At 32.0% G+C, this 17,262-nt stretch overlaps 1 protein-coding gene across 5 annotated transcripts in view; it reads right to left on the bottom strand.

Annotated features, from left to right (window-relative positions):
- Positions 1-17,262, bottom strand: part of ZNF280D (zinc finger protein 280D) — a 121,117-nt gene that overhangs the window by 78,650 nt on the left and 25,205 nt on the right. For all 5 annotated transcript variants that reach the window (XM_061182081.1, XM_061182078.1, XM_061182080.1 and 2 more), the window contains 6 exons: positions 16,404-16,550; positions 13,945-14,010; positions 13,705-13,844; positions 5,839-5,956; positions 953-1,123; positions 699-808 (listed from right to left, as the gene is read on the bottom strand). In XM_061182081.1, coding sequence (XP_061038064.1) covers positions 699-808; positions 953-1,123; positions 5,839-5,956; positions 13,705-13,844; positions 13,945-14,010; positions 16,404-16,539 — 741 coding nt within the window. In that variant the 5' untranslated portion in view covers positions 16,540-16,550. The remainder of the gene's footprint in view (positions 1-698; positions 809-952; positions 1,124-5,838; positions 5,957-13,704; positions 13,845-13,944; positions 14,011-16,403; positions 16,551-17,262) is intronic.

Genomic DNA, 17,262 nt, shown 5'->3' with positions numbered 1-17,262 from the left:
ACAGGCTATCTTTCCATAGACACAGCAGGGTACTGTAATATCTACCAAAGTATTTTAAGTGAAGTGTTACCTAAACCTCCTATTTCATTTGTACTTTGAAAATTTCTTAAAATCTAATTTCAGGAACTTCTTATACCAATAAAAAGCTCAAATTAATTTATAACAATTACACAAACTATATTATGGACTAAGTTAAAACAATTATTTCATATAAAATCCTCCATCATTTGGAGTTTATGTCTGAGTGTTGAAATTAAAGTAAAACTAAGATTTTCATTGTGTAATATGACATGCACATGTTAGTATGAACAAAAAAGATAACTAAAGGAACTGTTAACTTATATGAAATATTAAACACATAATAAAATGCCTATTTTTAAGAAGTTTCAAGTATGCATAAGCTAGTAAATAAGATATTCTGAATAATGCATTATTTTCATTTAAAATTAGAATACAATAAGCAGACATTATAATGTATATGAACTTAATTTTTTAAATTTGATGATTCAGAAGAAATTTTAAAATCTTATATGAAGACAATCATTATGAATATAAACTTTTACCTAACTTATATGTAAATACCAATATGAGAATATTTCTTATCTAAATATCTGAACAAATCATTATTTACTGCAAATCAATCAATATTTTTAGGGATTTGCAAACCTTTTTAAAATTAAATTTTGAAAAAGTTTTACCTTCATGTGATTTTTCAAAGGATCCAAAAGATTGAAATGAATATTGCACTTTGGACAAGCTCTTGGAAAAGGTGTTCCATTTTTAGATTGATTTGATGAGATATTTGTACCTAAAATAAATTCAAAATATATATGATTCAAAATTCATCACTTTTTAACCTTCAATAACCACTACTGATAGTCTGTACTACAATTTCTATAATTCATATATAAATACTATAATTTCTTTTTTATATGCCACATTTCATATTTACCTTTTGACGGCACAGCCTGGGGAGATGTCACTGAAAGAGATTTAACTGAAGAAAATACAGCTGAGGAATTTGTTCCAGAAACACCTTCACTGGGTTTACACTTTTTTGGATTAACACTGTTTACTTCAGAAGTAGAAGGACGTTTTGATAAAAATGAACTTTCATTCATACCTATAATGATTTAAATAGTGAGAAAATATTTTTAAAGACTTTAGAACATTACTTACAACTAAGTAAAAATACTTTGGAGTGAAATTAAATGTAATATAATTGAATTATCACATCATACAAATAACAATAAATAATGACAAAAATTGATGTGATCAAAAGTTAAGGGATATAAAGAAACTGTATAAATATCTATTACATACTATATATATTCAAATTATTCATAAAATACCTTTCTATGTAAGACAATACTAAATATAACTTCAAATAAGGAAATATATAAACAGCTATTATGAAAGAAGGCAGAGCAAGCAAAAAAAAAAAGTTAAAGCACAAAGAATATGCCAGGGTTCCCACAAATGAATTAACTTTAGATGCTTAAGTGAGTGAGTTTGTTTAAAAAAAAAAAAAAAAAATCCAAAAATTTAGAGAGACACTTTAGAAGCTGTTTATTTAACGACTTAAAATGTCCAATGAAAAGTTAGTTTTGTCCACCTAACAAAGAGGTGGTCTACTCATGGCTTTAGGTTATATTATCCATTTATTCCTACATACAAAGTGGAAACTACTAATCTTGAATGATAAAACCTCATTCATTCATGTGAAAGGGTTCATAATAGAAGGAGTTAGTATTATACTATGGTTTTCAAATTATCTTCCCCAGAGCTTAATGGGCTCCTCATAGGGAATACACTGGGCGTGTTTGACAGAGAAACTCTGCTTTTATATTTTATTTATTAGACTTTTGCATAAAATTTTGTTTTTACAGGGATTTTATTCCTAAATGAAGTCTTAGTTTGAAAACTATAACCTTTTTGCTAAAGGATTTTAGCCTTATTCAGAGCATTAGCAAGGGAAATGGGGATATTTAGGCTATAACTAGGCTGGGTAACAAGGATTTTAAAACTGCACATCATATTTTAATGCTCCCAACTGTACACTAAAAGTAGAAGCAGTAAATACACTAGAAATATTCCAGGCTTTTAAACCAGACAGGGTAAGTTCAAATCCAGGCTCTGTCACTGATAATAGCTATGTATTCTTGGCTTATTTAATTAACTTCTCAGAGCTTTAGTTTGTTCTTTTATAAAGTAAGAGTTTTAATACCTTATTTTACACAGCGCTTTTAAGATCAAATAAGATACTGTATTTAAAGCACCGAACACAATATTTGGTACAAAGAAGGCATTCAATAATAAATGAAAGCTATTATCATTACTAAAAAAATTTCATATCTTAACTTACTTTTAAAAGCAACCAACACAACATCTAGTACATAGAAAGTATTCAATAATTTAAAAAAACAGCTATTATCATTACTAATAAAATATTTTATATCTTAACTTACTTCAGAGGGGAAAAAATTATTGTAGTAGATTTACCTGTCAGCTTTTTAATAAGGAGAAATATGCCCGGAAAATAAGAGTATTACAATAGTTGGCTCCTCTGTTTCATCCTTTGAGATAACATAAAAATGATTTTTTCTTTTTCTATCTTCAAAGCATGTGATTACTGACGGCTATACTATGGGAACTCGGGAAACATTCTGTGTAATCACAGTAGCATTCTTGTGAGATGCTGAGGTTACCTGAAAAGCTAATGAGTGCTGGTATTTTGCATTAAGATTCTGATTATATAACAGGCTAGACAGTACATCAGACTTTTATTATAAGTATTTTTTTTAACATAAGAAATAAAATTACTCTGAATTTAAGAGTTTTAAATTCTGACCCTTTAACTTATCTCTATTGTCTTCGGCTTGTATTGTTTCCCACACTCAACACCTCTATCTCGACCAGTAAAAATCCTATTCTTATTCAAGATCAAACTCAAACCCAGTTCTCTCCAAATATCCATGATCACTTGACCTTGATCAGTTAATGCTACTGAACATATTGCACCTGTTACCATTCATAACAAATTATTTGTTGTAGAGTCCTTTAAAGCTTATAATGCATTTCACGTTTTATTTATCTTATTTGGGCTTCAGAAGCCCTAACTAAAATAGAGCAAGAATTAAAATTATATCTACAAATGGCTGATTGAAGGTCTGGAGAATGACTGCATTAAATAAGAAAAATAAAATCTCCATTTTAATAGTATGAGAAAACTGAAGTGTAAAGACATGCTAAAGACTACAAAAATCTTAAGAATAGCAGTTCAAATCTACAGGCTAAAGTCTCTCTGCAGAAAAAAACTTAGAAGGAGAGCAGGAGTCACTGTCCTTAGTCCCAAGAAGTTTCAATAACTCAGACTTTTTCTATAAATAAAGTTTATGTGTTTTGTAAAACCAGACTTAAGACAATTATTTTTTCTCCTTGTTTCTTTTGGTTCTTACCTATTTTACTAACTAGTTTTTTACAAATATGTAGGTGATACCCAAAGAAATGAATATCAACTAAATATTATCTAAATGGGAAAACATTTTAGGTACTGATAATACTATACAAAAAATCAGGAAGCATTTGGTAAATTTTCCACACTGATTTATTAGTGAATAATCTAAAAATTCCCCCAAATCTCTATTTAGTCAAATATTTGAAATATATCAAAATTGCTAGTATACAAAGCATAATTGCCTGTACAAGGAATTTTCAATTAGATAAAATTCTTTCATAACACACTAATTTATTTTAGGTTAATGAAGAACTTTGTTAATAGTATATAATAAAAGTAACTCTTCTTCAATAGGGAAATTTCATTACTCCTTCAATAGGCATTTACTGAGTAATGACTATAGACGAATTTAGCGCAGCCACTTTATAACAGCACTCTGTAATAATATTTTATACCTAAATCGTTTATTGAATATAAACACACTAACCTAATTGAGAATTTAACTATAACCATACACTCTTCCATACTAGTGGCCATAGAACCTAATAAATATTTCTTTTAACAGAGTATGTAGGGTATCAGAGGACTTCTCTAACTTATATATATTATTTTAAGATTTTTCTCAAAAACAGAAATATAGATCAATGGAACAGGATAGAAAGCCCAGAAATAAACTCACGCACCTACTGTCAATTAATCTATGACAAAGGAGGCAAGAATATACAATGGAGTAAAGACAGACTCTTCAATAAGTGGTGCTGGGAAAACTGGACAGCTACATGTAAAAGAATGAAATTAGAACATTCTCTAACATCATACACAAAAATAAACTCAAAATGGATCAAAGACCTAAATGTAAGGCCAGACACTATAAAACTCTTAGAGGAAAACAGGAAGAACACTCTTTGACATAAATCACAGCAATATCTTTTTTGATCCACCTCCTAGAGTAATGAAAATAAAAACCAAAACAATGGGACCTAATTAAATTTAAAACCTTCTGCACAGCAAAGGAAACCATAAACAAAATGAAAAGACAACCCACAGAATGGGAGAAAATATTTGCAAACGAAGCAACCAACAAGGGATTAATCGCCAAAATATACAAACAACTCACGCAACTCTATGTCAAAAAAAACCAAACAACCCAATCAAAAAATGGGCAGAAGATCTAAATAGACATTTCTCCAAAGAAGACATACAGATGGCTAAAAAGCACACCAAAAGATCCTCAACATCACTAATTATCAGAGAAATGCAAATCAAAACTACAATGAGGTATCACCCACACCGGTCAGAATGGCCATCATCAAAAAGTTTACAAACAATGAATGCTTGAGAGGGTGTGGAGAAAAGGGAAGCCTCCTACACTGTTGATAGGAATGTAAATTGGTATAACCATTACGGAGAACAGTATGGAGGTTCCTTAAAAAAATAAAAATAGAGTTACCATATGATCCAGCAATCCCACTCCTAGGCATATATCCGGAGAAAACCATACTTTGAAAAGATACATGCACCCCAATGTTCACTGCAGCACTATTTACAATAGCCAAGACATGAAAGCAACCTAAATGTCCATCAACAGAGGAATGGATAAAGAAGATGTGGTACATATATCCGATGGAATATTACTCAGCCATAAAAAGAACAAAATAATGCCATTTGCAGCAACATGGATGGACCTAGAGATTATCATACTAAGTGAAGTAAGTCAGACAAAAACAAATACATGATATCATTCATATGTGGAATCTAATTTTTAAAAATGATACAAATGAACTTATTTACAAAACAGAAACAGACTTACAGATATCGAAAACCAACTTATGGTTACCAAAAGGGAAACGTGGTGGGGGAGGGATAAATCAGGATCTTGGGATGAACATACACACACTATTATATATCAGATAGAAAACCAACAAGGACCTACTGTATAGCACAGGGAACTCTACTCAGTATTCTGTGATAACCTATATGAGAAAAGAATCTAAAAAAGAATGAATATATGTATATGTATAACATCACTTTGTTGTACACCTGAAACTAACACAACATTGTAAATCAACTCTGCTCCAATAAAATTAAAATAAAAAAAATAAAAATAAAGATTTTTTCAGCCCATGTTTAATGCCAAGTGCGAACAAGGTCAAAGTTGGTTAGCTTACTTAATTAACAGGAAGAAATAAAATATTCTATTAGTAAATAAGATTTCATTTAAAACCACCAAAAAAGGCATTCGAGAACTATTAGCGCCACTACACCTTACAATATGTGAAAAACTTAACTTGAAGGCATGGACTTCAAAACAGAAAGTCAATTCCATATGCATATTCATCAAGTTTCTTTTTCTAATTTTTTGAAAAAGTGCTAAAACCAACCTGCTATAGAAAGTGTTGGTCCTCCTTGGTAAAGTGGTAATCCTGTATCCTGGGTCAAGTCAAACAGTAACTCTGAAGAATTATTAGAAACAACTCGTGATGACTTCGTTACATAACCCTGTTAAAATATTTCAAAGGAAGAACATTACATATATTCAACATAATTATAATTATTTTGTTTCATAAGCTTTTATAAAGGTAAATTTAACTGTATGCCAACATTATAAGGATAACCTTTGATGACTCCATTACTAATGTTATAAAACACAAAGGCAATTATTACCATTATGCCAAAATTATCATCTACTAAAACTGAAAGCAAGCTATTACTTAGAGCTGGTTTGTTCCTGACTAGTCAATTAAAATGGGGGGAAAATTCTAGCCTGATTTTTTTCAAGGTAAAAGAAACATACAAACCCATTTTAAATCAGTAAGATTGATACACTTCAGAGAGTCAATAAAAATGCAGGATTCCTATCAAAGAGCAAATAATAGAACTTACCAAAATCTTTGGGTAAAAGCAAGGAAAAAAATATGTAAATATTCTGACATACGTACAATTTTAAAAGCTTCTATACCTCTATAAACCCCACAGATAAAAATATCAGGGCAAACATACTGGGAATTAATCTGCAGTATGGTGCATCAGGGTTAAGGATGAACATATCACATGATATGAGTTTTGAGATCGTCTTTACCGGCAAAATTTATAAGCCAAGTGTAAGAAAGAAAATGAATGGGTCCCCCCTCTTCCCAGCACCTTACAGAAAGCCGTGCTGGGCCAGGCAATCTCCCACCTCTTAGGGCAAATACAAAACTGCCAGGTCAGCAGGGTGAACAAACAAGAAAGCTAGGCACACAGGGTTTAGAATGGAAGCTGTCTATAGGAATGATCTGGGACACCTGCTCCACTCCTGAAGGGCTTGGAGCTCAAGGAAAGTTTCAGCCCTTCCATCAGGAGAAAGTGTGGTCCCAGTTAACAGGAAGATATTAAGAGTGAAAAGTATGAAATGAATCATAATATAGTCAAATATAAGGTAGTATAAATTTATATGTTAGCACACACATATATTAATATAAATAATCATAAAATGTGGTCAGTATAATTTAGGGATATATATGTACTCCAAAGCTATTATATATTAAATATACTGATACACACAAAAAAATAGATCCCAATTCTATTTATAAAAGACCATCATTGTACAGAGTGAGCTCTCATTAGAGTGATTTTGGACCATTCTATAAGTCATAATATATAACAAGCAAAAGCTCTAAGATTTAACAAGACGTAAAGATCAAAAGGGAAAAAGTCACTTTAAAAGAAAAATGGGCAAAGGGCATAAACTGAGGCACTTCAAAAGCAAAAAACAAATGACCAATACATACAAAAAACTTTTTTCCCAACTTACTAGTCAAAGAAATGCAAATAAAGACAATGGCAATTACATAATACAAAATAATTGCCACTTCTCTTGAAAGTATCAAGGTCGTAATAGACAAAGAGTAAGTAACTGTAGAAAAATATGAGGAGACTAAGAAGAAATAACAAACTGTTAAGGTGTGATCCTAAATAGGATACTGGGAACGAAAAATGACATTAATGGAAAAACTGGTAAAATTCAAATAAAGTCTGCAATTTAGTTTTGATAAGTAAAATGTAAGCATTAGGGATATTGTATTATATTTCCTATAAGTCTAAAATTAGCTTGAAATAAAATTAAAATTTATCAATTAAAAAATAATGATAACATATACTATTGGCAAAATAGAAGCTATATTTAGGTATAACTTTTCCACATGAAAATTTTGGCAGTAGCTATCACAGGCTTTATATTAGTTCACATCCTTTCATCCAACTATTCCACTTTAAAAATTTATAGTAAGGAAGTGAAAATGTTTATTGGAGAATTATTTTTAACAGCAAAAAATTAAAATCTTTATGTCCAACAATGGAAAAATGGTTAAATAAATTAAAAGATTACCATGCAACCACTAATATGTTTTTGAGAAATATCCAGTGACACATTCCTAGTAGAATGTTCAGTGAAAAAAGAGAAATACGCATCTGTGTATATAGTATGGTTCTGACTGATATAATCTATACTGTTTGAAGGGGGAAAAAAATCAAAATACAGTATGTACACTTCTCTCTAAACTTTCCCAACAAAATACATATTATTTCAAAATACATATTATTTCAAAATACAAACTGGAAGGTTTTGCTTATTTTGTGCTTATAAATTAAGGGACAAATAAGTTTTAAGAATTTTGGTTTACTACTAACTTTTCTATTGACATGAGTTTGTCCATAGGAAGTTATAGAAACAAAATATGGGTGAAGGGAGTCAAAGTGTATAAGCTTCCAGTTATAAAATAAATAAATCATGGGGATGTGAAGTTCAGCATGGTGACTAAAGTTAATAATACTGTACTGCATATGTGAAAGTTACTAAGAGAGATCTTAAAATTTCTCATTACAAGTAAAAAATTCTGTAACGACGTATGGTGACGGACTTTAACTAGACTTACTGTGGTGATCATTTCACAATATATACAAATATTGAATCATTATGCTGTACATCTGAAACAAATATGCTGTATGTCAACTACACCTCAATAAAAATTTTTTTCTTAATTTAGAAAAGACATAAGCCTTCCTCACCACACCCTGCACACATTGCAATTTGTGACTAAATAAATGATTGTTGCTGTTTAAAAAAAAAGAAGTTGTTATGGAAACGGGTATCGAAGTAACCCAAGCCACTCATAGAATTTGAGGCCTAACAGGCAGATATTTGCATTTGAGCCTTAACGTGAAACATTAAAAAAAAAAAAAAATCTGTGATGCCATATAACTTAATTGTAACCAAGCACAATCTTGCTTCAAGATAAATATTTTCTTCAAATATTTACACTTAAAAAATGGATAATATTCACCTACATTTTCTAAAACAGTTCTTTAACAGAAGTACAAAGTTAATACTGTTAAACACTTTCCTAGGAAATAACTCTGGCTAATGTAAGCACCACAATTTCAGAGAGCAGGCACACATTATTCAACAATAACTGGTAGACTTCCCTAGTGGCACAGTGGATGAGAATCCACCTGCCAATGCAGGGGACATGGGTTCGATCCCTGGTCTGGGAAGATCCCACATGTTGCGAAGCAACTAAGCCCATGTGCCACAACTATTGAGCCTGCGCTCTAGAGCCCACGAGCCACAACTACTGAGCCCGCGTGCTGCAACTACTGAAGCCCGTGTGCCTAGAGCCCGTGCTCCACAACCAGAGAAGCCACCACAAGGAGAAGCCTGCGCACTACAACGAAGAGTAGCCCCCGCTCGCCACAACTAGAGAAAGCCCGCGTGCAGCAGTGAAGACCCAACGCAGCCAAAAATAAATTTTAAAAATTTAAAAAACAAAACAATAACTGGTTAAAATAATTATCCAACATGGAATTTTAATGTCTCCTAAAACTGTTCAGAAAGATATCAAACACAATAGTAAGGGTAGAATGGGTGCTAGACTGGGATCCAGAAAATCCGCACATTTATTTAGCTACAAAACCTTGGGCAAGTCACTTCTGAACTTGAAATTATTCACCCTTCACACCTAAAAAACAGCCACAGTCATATTTTAAATATACTTGCACTTCACGGTTCACTGCATGTATTAAATCAAGTAGTTGTCACAACAGTACTAATAAAGACCTTATACCCCATTTTATAAGTAGGTAAACTAAGGTTAGGTGTGGTTATGCAAGGTTCCCAATACAGCCCCTTATTACTGATGGAGCTGTAATTAGAAGTTGGGTCTAATTACAAAGTCTATGCCCTTAAGCTATATCACACTGACTTTTTAAATGATAGCAATAAATCGCCACTACCTGAAACAGATTTGAAAGAGACACTGAAGTATAGAGATGTTACATGAAAAAGTAAATATACACATACACACAAAACATGACATAAAATGAAAAGCTATAATTTATTAAAAGCAGTGGCTTCCAAAATTCACAGTAAATAATTCCCTTACATAGCATCCTCAATTCATTCCAGAATATGTCATTCTTATCTGTGCACATTAGAATCACCTGGAGAGCTTTTTAAAATGTATTATTTCCAAGACCCATCCACCCAGACCAATTGACAAAATTTCGCCTTTTAAAAACTCCCCAAGATCTGGAACTATCAATTGAGGTGTTTTGATTTTAAAACTATGCCCATAGAAGTAAAACATTTTGAGTTAGAAAAAGCTCTAGTTTCTAACTTTTACAACGCCAAAGATATCACCCCTCACTTTATTTTTTTTTCTCCCTGGGTCCAATGTTGGAAAGATTTTTATCTATCAAACTGAATTAAATAATAAAGTTTCTTTTTCCGGTTTTCTATCCTCCCAAATGCCAAACAGCTTACAATACGCATGAGAAACCTACCAAGTTAATTTGATTCCACTAATAACAAAGAATCTTTACATTTTGGGTAGCTTACCATCTTAGGATCCAAGATTGAGAGTCAGCAGTCTGGGTAAAATTATCTCTCATTTTAGAAATGAAGAAAATGAGGCTCAGAGAGGTTTTGCCAATGCTTTAGTTAAGAACAGGGCAGGATCAGCATTCAAGTCTCTTGCTTCAATCTTAAGTTATTTAAACTACTAGTCCAGGGCTCATATCAATATTATTATTTCAGAATGCTAAAACTACAGAAAAGATTTGGGGGGGGGTATTTGCCCAAAGATACTCTTATTTTTTATGATATATGACCTCTTCAAAATATAAGTGGGGGCAGAGTTTATTTAGCCATAGATTTTTCTTTTCATGTAAATAAAATTAAATTTAGTAAGTCTTCTATGAAAGCTACACCTCAAATATCAATTTTTAGTGGTAACAAATATGTAGATTACCTTATAGTAATATGATATAAAGTAAAGGAAAAATGGATTAGTCATACCAAAAATATCTGGATTCAATTCTGGTTTTGAACTTGAATATTTGCAAGAAAATTTATAGGTGCTTTGGTAGTTGTTTCACTTATTGTAAAAAGAACAAACATTTTAGGGGAAATTTACTATTTCTGTAAGGCCAATGCCAAATAGCTTATGAAGCATGAAAAAAACCACTGAGTTAATTCAATTCCAGTAGCAAAGAATCTTCACATTTTGGGTAACTTTTTGTTTTAGTACTCTAACTCCCTGGTATCAGAACCCCTTTACACATTGAAAAATTACTGAGGACCCAAAAGAATTTTTATTTAGGTAGGTTATATCTACTGATATTTACCATATTAGAGATTAAAACAGAGAAATTTTTAAAATATTTATTTATTAATTTCATTTTAAACAATAATAAATCCATTACAGATTAACATAAATAACATTTTGTAAAAAATGGCTATCTAGCAAACACAAAAAATCAGTGAAAATAGTGGCACTGTTTTACATTTCTGCAAATCTCTTTAATGTCTTTAATGCCTAGATTAATCAAAAACTGCTATACTCTCATACCTGCTTTGGCTTTCATTCTGTTAAAATACGTTGTTTCGGTTGAAGAATATAATCTGGCTTCATAAAGATTAATAGTTGAAAAACGGAATATTTTAATAGCAAATTAGAATAAATGGGGTTATATTTCTTCGATACAATACCAAAACTCAACAGTTGGTATTTTCTTAAAGGTTTGTTGCAATGTGGAATCTGACTCCTTAACACTGAGTTTTTTGAACTTTGTTACATTAAAATCTATTAGTCTTATCTTGCACTTTGAATGAATCTTATCCATGCATGATTTTATTACATCATACATTAGTTATTTAGAAAATATTGGTTTCTTTGAATTACGCAGATCTTCCAAATGTTGAAAAATTACACAATATCAAAAAATCATATTTATTAATACCGCCACCCACCAGAAAAGACTTACGTACTGGGAAGCTGTCAAGATCATGATGGCAGATACAAGTTGTTCAAAATTCTAACTTTGCTTGATAGCTCAAATTTCATCGGTGGCAAGAAATACCACCAGTTGTTTTCCTTGAAGTGACAGGTGCACTTTGTTCAATTTTGAGGAACTGTCTACCAAACAGCAAAGACTGAAGAACTCGTGTGTGGCAGACAGACTCTAAAGTAGCTTCCATGATCCCCACGCCCTGGTATTCATGTCCTATGTGATTCCCTCTCTTGGAGTGTGGGCAAGACATGTGACTTGTTTCTGACAGAATATAGCAAAAGTGACAGAATGTACATGATTTTTTGTATGTGATTACACTACATAAGGCTATAATGCCATCCTGCTAAGGATTCTCTCTTCCTTGTGTGCTTTGGGGAAGTAAGAAGCCATGTCGGAAAGACCCACCTGGCAAGGAGCCAGGCAAAAGCCACTAAAATTCTGAGACTCTCAATCTGACAACCCTTAAGGAACCGAATGGTACCAATAACCATGAGAACTTGGAAGCAGATACTTCCTCAGTTGAGCTTCAGATGAGACTGCAAGCTCAGAGCCCACACCTTGAATGAAGCCTTGAGGGACTATGAAGATATGACCTGACTCCTGACCCACAAAATCTGTGAGATAATAAAAGTAGGTGTTTTTAAACCACTAAGTTAATAGTAGTATAAACCATGGTTTGTCAGTCATCCTTTCAAGTAAAAAATGGTCTTCTGGGTAGTTTAGCTCACAATTTAATCACACTAGTGCTTTTCCTCAAGATAATCATCATACCTCAGACACAGTAATACTTTATGCACACCACCCATTTCATCACACAAAATATTTTAAAAGACACATGTATTCAAGGGTAGAGAGTTAATAAAATTAATAACATTTTAATTCTTCATCAAGGGAATGGAGTATGACTGGAATAATTTTTATTGTGAGTGCAGGGTGGTGACTAATACAAAAACTACTATTCATACTAAGGAACCAGCAGTTTACCCACCACTGCTTTTGCATCATCAGTGCAAATGTCAACACAGTGAAAAAAGCAAATAGTGTCTTTGTGTTATTGTGACAATACTGTTGATCCAAAACCTATAAAAGAGTCTTAGGGGAACCCCAGGGGACTGAAGACTACACTCTGAAAATTTTCACACTAAGGCAATGCTTCCATTTTTTTTAGAAGTATACATTTATGTACAATACACATGCATGTATATACAAATACAAATAAACTACGGATTCGTCTGGATTGAAATCCCAGATCTATCATTTGCCAGCTGTGTGACCCTGAGTGAATTATTTAAATTATTAAATTTAATATTTAATTATTTAAATTCACTGTGAGCCTCAGTTTCCTCAACTATAAAACAGAGATAAATAATAGTGCCTACTTCATAGGAACATTTAAGAATTAAATGAGATTAATTCATGTACAGCATTTAGCACAAAGCCTTACACATATTAACAACTCAATAAATATTAACTATTAGTTTTTGTTAAGAGTCATTTAAACTAACTAAACTATGACGGTATGTTTTCAGAATAAAAAGTTCCAGTAGCCTCTTAGCAATTTTCCCAATTAAGAACTAAGAACATTTGGCCCAATTTACAATCTGAAATAGTTTGCCATTATGCAATATTCATTACTAATTATACTTTTATTCATGTTTTGATAGCACAGTTTTCAATACTGTACCTATTTAATTTAAGCATATTACCTGATTTAAAAACAGGCTGAGTAGTTTGCTACTGCAATTATTATTTGGGTACCAGTTGAGCTATCATAGAGATGGTGACATTTTCTGATGCTGATTATGATTCCATTGGATGATTACCCATGGTAGTACAGAATTTTAACTAGGCATTGTTGATACTGATAAATAATATCCAATGTATCCCTGAGCTGACTGTGTAGTTTCAGAAACACTTACAGGTTTAGACAAAGGCTGAACAATAACAGAACTATCTGAAGATCTAGATTCAGGATGAAAATTTACTGGCGAGGCAGGCACTGGATTTGATGTTGGGTTCGTGTAGTGTTGACTTGTAGGCTTGAATGCAGCAGTAATACCTGTATTTTAAAATTACACAACACATTGAATATATTTCTATAAAATCAATGATGTCAAAATACTTCACTTTAAAACAAAAATAGTACAATAATACTGTACCTCGGCTGAGCGCACCATTCTTTATTCCCCTCGAATATGAGCTGGGGTTTACTCTATTCAAAATATCTATAAAAGATTACATTTATTTTAAAATTCATTGTTTGAATGATATATATATTAAGATAATAGAAATCACACACTGAAAACAAACAGATTACTAGAAGGAGAATATAAGTTAACACTGAATTATGAATATAGTTAATTTTAAACGTATATATCTTTATCTACTAAAGAAATAAGATTATGCATCTTAATTATCTTATAGAATAAGAACAATCTTTCTAACTGTAACTCAAAATCCAAAAGCCAGAAGTTAAAGATTGATAAATATGACTACATATAAGTCAAACCTTCTGCATGGCAAAGAAATAGTCATATAATTAGCAAAAAATTTCTAAAAATATATCCATATACAACTATAATTGAAGTATATATCTTTCTTTGAGTGATGAAAGGGCTATACATACACTCAAGTTCCTATTACTCAAAATCAAACCCTGTCTAACGTCCATATCCAATTCACACCCTTATAAGCCCTGAAGTGTCATTATAAGGGATCTCACTGGATTATCTACACCATTACTGAGTCCTGAAAGGGAAACTATCAGAGAATACAGACTGCAATGAACATACAGTTTACCAGAATATCTTACAACTTAAGGGGCTTCAAATTTATCACTATACCAGAAGTCAGAGCGTAATATGACTTTCAGAATCAGTTTAAAGTTCCTAATTGCATTTTAAAGTTCCTAATTACAGGTTTTTCAGTAATCAAACTAAAATTTAGAAGAGTAGGGATTGCCTGAAATTGTTGGTTAGAAAAAGGTAAAAGCACAAACACCAGACCTCATATAAATTTCCTTTTTTCCCCTCATAGTAGAAAGGAACCAGCTCCCATAAAATAATTCTATAAAGTAAAGGGCCATATAAAAGTAGGACTGTTTTCTGAAAATGGCAATGCAGTGCTCTATACCTAAGTACTAGAGATGTCTTAAAGGAGAAAAATCTGCTCAAGCAACTTGACCCCATTTTCATTCAGAAATTCAAGATTAAGTATTTACTCAAACCATCAAAGAACTATTGCTAAAGTCCTTTCGGTGTTTGTATTCTACAAAAATTTGTACCTTCCTTTCTGGCAACTGTATATAAACATTTAGCTCATACTCCATATGCTAAAATATTTTATGGCTTATACATAAACAGCAATAAAATCATTTAAATTGTGCATCTTAAGAGTACAGAAAAGAAATTCTTCCTGGTCAATCCCCTTCTGACAGAATTATCTTAAAACTAATATACGTTATTCCAGTTGAATACTGTTAACAGTCATCTACAATCAGTATAAATTCAATTTAAATCTTAACTGTCATGTTTTCAATAAGAGAACTTGAGTAACAATTTTGCAATATGGTAATATTCCAGTATAAAATAATCACAGTGACAAGAAACAGTAATTAAGAGAATATATAATTATGTTCCACTATCATCAACAAGCATGCCATCATGCCTAGTTCAATTTATAATCGAAGTGGCACTCCACTTAGAACCTCTAGGAGTTATTATCAATCTGCCACAAAAAAATGCTATTGAGAATTCAATTGGTTAAGCTATTCTTCCTCTAATAAAACTGACTAAAAATGCCATTCCAAGTTTAGAGGCAACAGAAGAAAGAGCCAGGCCTTCAGAAAATTTAGAAGTAGTCTCTTAATTACACTTCTACGCACTAACTTGGTAAGAAAACACTAGTATGCTGGTTACATTCTTTGGTAAATTCTCCTGACTTAAACAAGCAAACAAACATGTAAATGCAATGGGAAGGGATCTATTTTCTCTTTCTCCCCTGAAATTTGTACATTATTTCTCTGTACTTCTATACATTATTGAGTGGACGTTTTAACAAGTGTCGTTTGTCTTTAACATTATAACAATGTCAAATCGAATTACTCTAACTGAAATCATTCACTGCCTATACATTCTGTAGCTATGTATAGATGACACTGCAATGAGGCAGTTGCTTAGATGTGAGAACCCCTATCTGAGACTAACCCAAACTTATTTAGTGTATTCTGACATTTTAAGCAAAATATTCTAAACTCTTCTGTTTCTGAGTTTAAAAGAGGAAAAAAAAAAAAAAAAGGAAAATGAACAAAAAGATAAATAGGTTTACCTGGCTCCACTAAAAATTATGATTTCTAATATGAAAAGACCTCCAGTGTCACCAGCTAATCTTAGTCCGTTTCTTTTTCTCACATGTGATATTTTAACCTCTTACCTCCTTCCTTTAGTCCCCAATCAAAACCCTGACTCTGAAATTCTTACTGACCTCCCACCTAATCTTTCATCCCTAACTCCCTACAGAGGAACAAGGACTTAATTAAATACCTATAAAACAGTTCACAAGTTTTTCTATTAGAAACAGTATCTTACAAAACTGGGCTTCACTAAAAGTAAATGCTCACTTGAAATTGCTGGTTTTGAACTTGATATCTCTCCAACAAAGATCGGCTCATCATCATCATCATCATCAACCTCTTTTACTTTCTTCTGCCATGGTTCCAACTCTTCTTCTTCACATTCCATAAAGAGTTCTGCCATTTTTGATTTATCTAATTTTCAAAAGGAGAGAAGCAAACCTTATTTTCAAAAAGAAAAATACATTTTTTGTAATACATAGTACGATATTTAAGATCTACTTTAATAATCCTAATAGCAATTTCTGAATTGATATTTATAGTTAGTACATGGTAGCAACAATGAGAAACCCAGAGCTCACTCTCTAAGATATAAACTAGTAAGATTTAGATAAAGAGATGATAGATAGGTAGACAGATAGATAGACAGATGGATGACGGTTGATAGTAGTTCTTTACAGTGGACAGAAAATTTGGGAACAAAGTCAGTTTCAGTCATATGCCTAGAATATGATTATATCTACAAAAAAAGATTGCACCTAACCATTATCCAAAAAAAAAAAAAAAAATGTACTAACAAAAGGCAGATAAACTAAGAATAAGAGGCAACAGGTGGGAGATATAACAGAAAAACTGAATCAAATTCAGGAATGCCAGGTACACAGCAAAGCAGGGATGAGGTGCTAGACTAAAATAAAAGAACAAAGTAAGGCTTATTCCAATCAGGGAAAATTACACATTTCTCGCCTGAAGAAACAGACCAAAGAACATAGTAAATATCACCATCCTAGGAGTTCTGACCAAGCACAGACCTCCTAGGAAGCATTTTAGTGCCTCAGTAATAGACAACCAATTAGCACCAGAAATTTTAGGAAAACCTCTTGTCTTTCAGACCAAAATCAATAAA

This window comes from Eubalaena glacialis, chromosome 2, assembly GCF_028564815.1.
Source record: "Eubalaena glacialis isolate mEubGla1 chromosome 2, mEubGla1.1.hap2.+ XY, whole genome shotgun sequence".
NCBI classification, from domain to species: domain Eukaryota; kingdom Metazoa; phylum Chordata; class Mammalia; order Artiodactyla; family Balaenidae; genus Eubalaena; species Eubalaena glacialis.
Note: the sequence above shows the minus strand (reverse complement) of the source record. Positions and strands in the feature narration are given on the sequence as shown.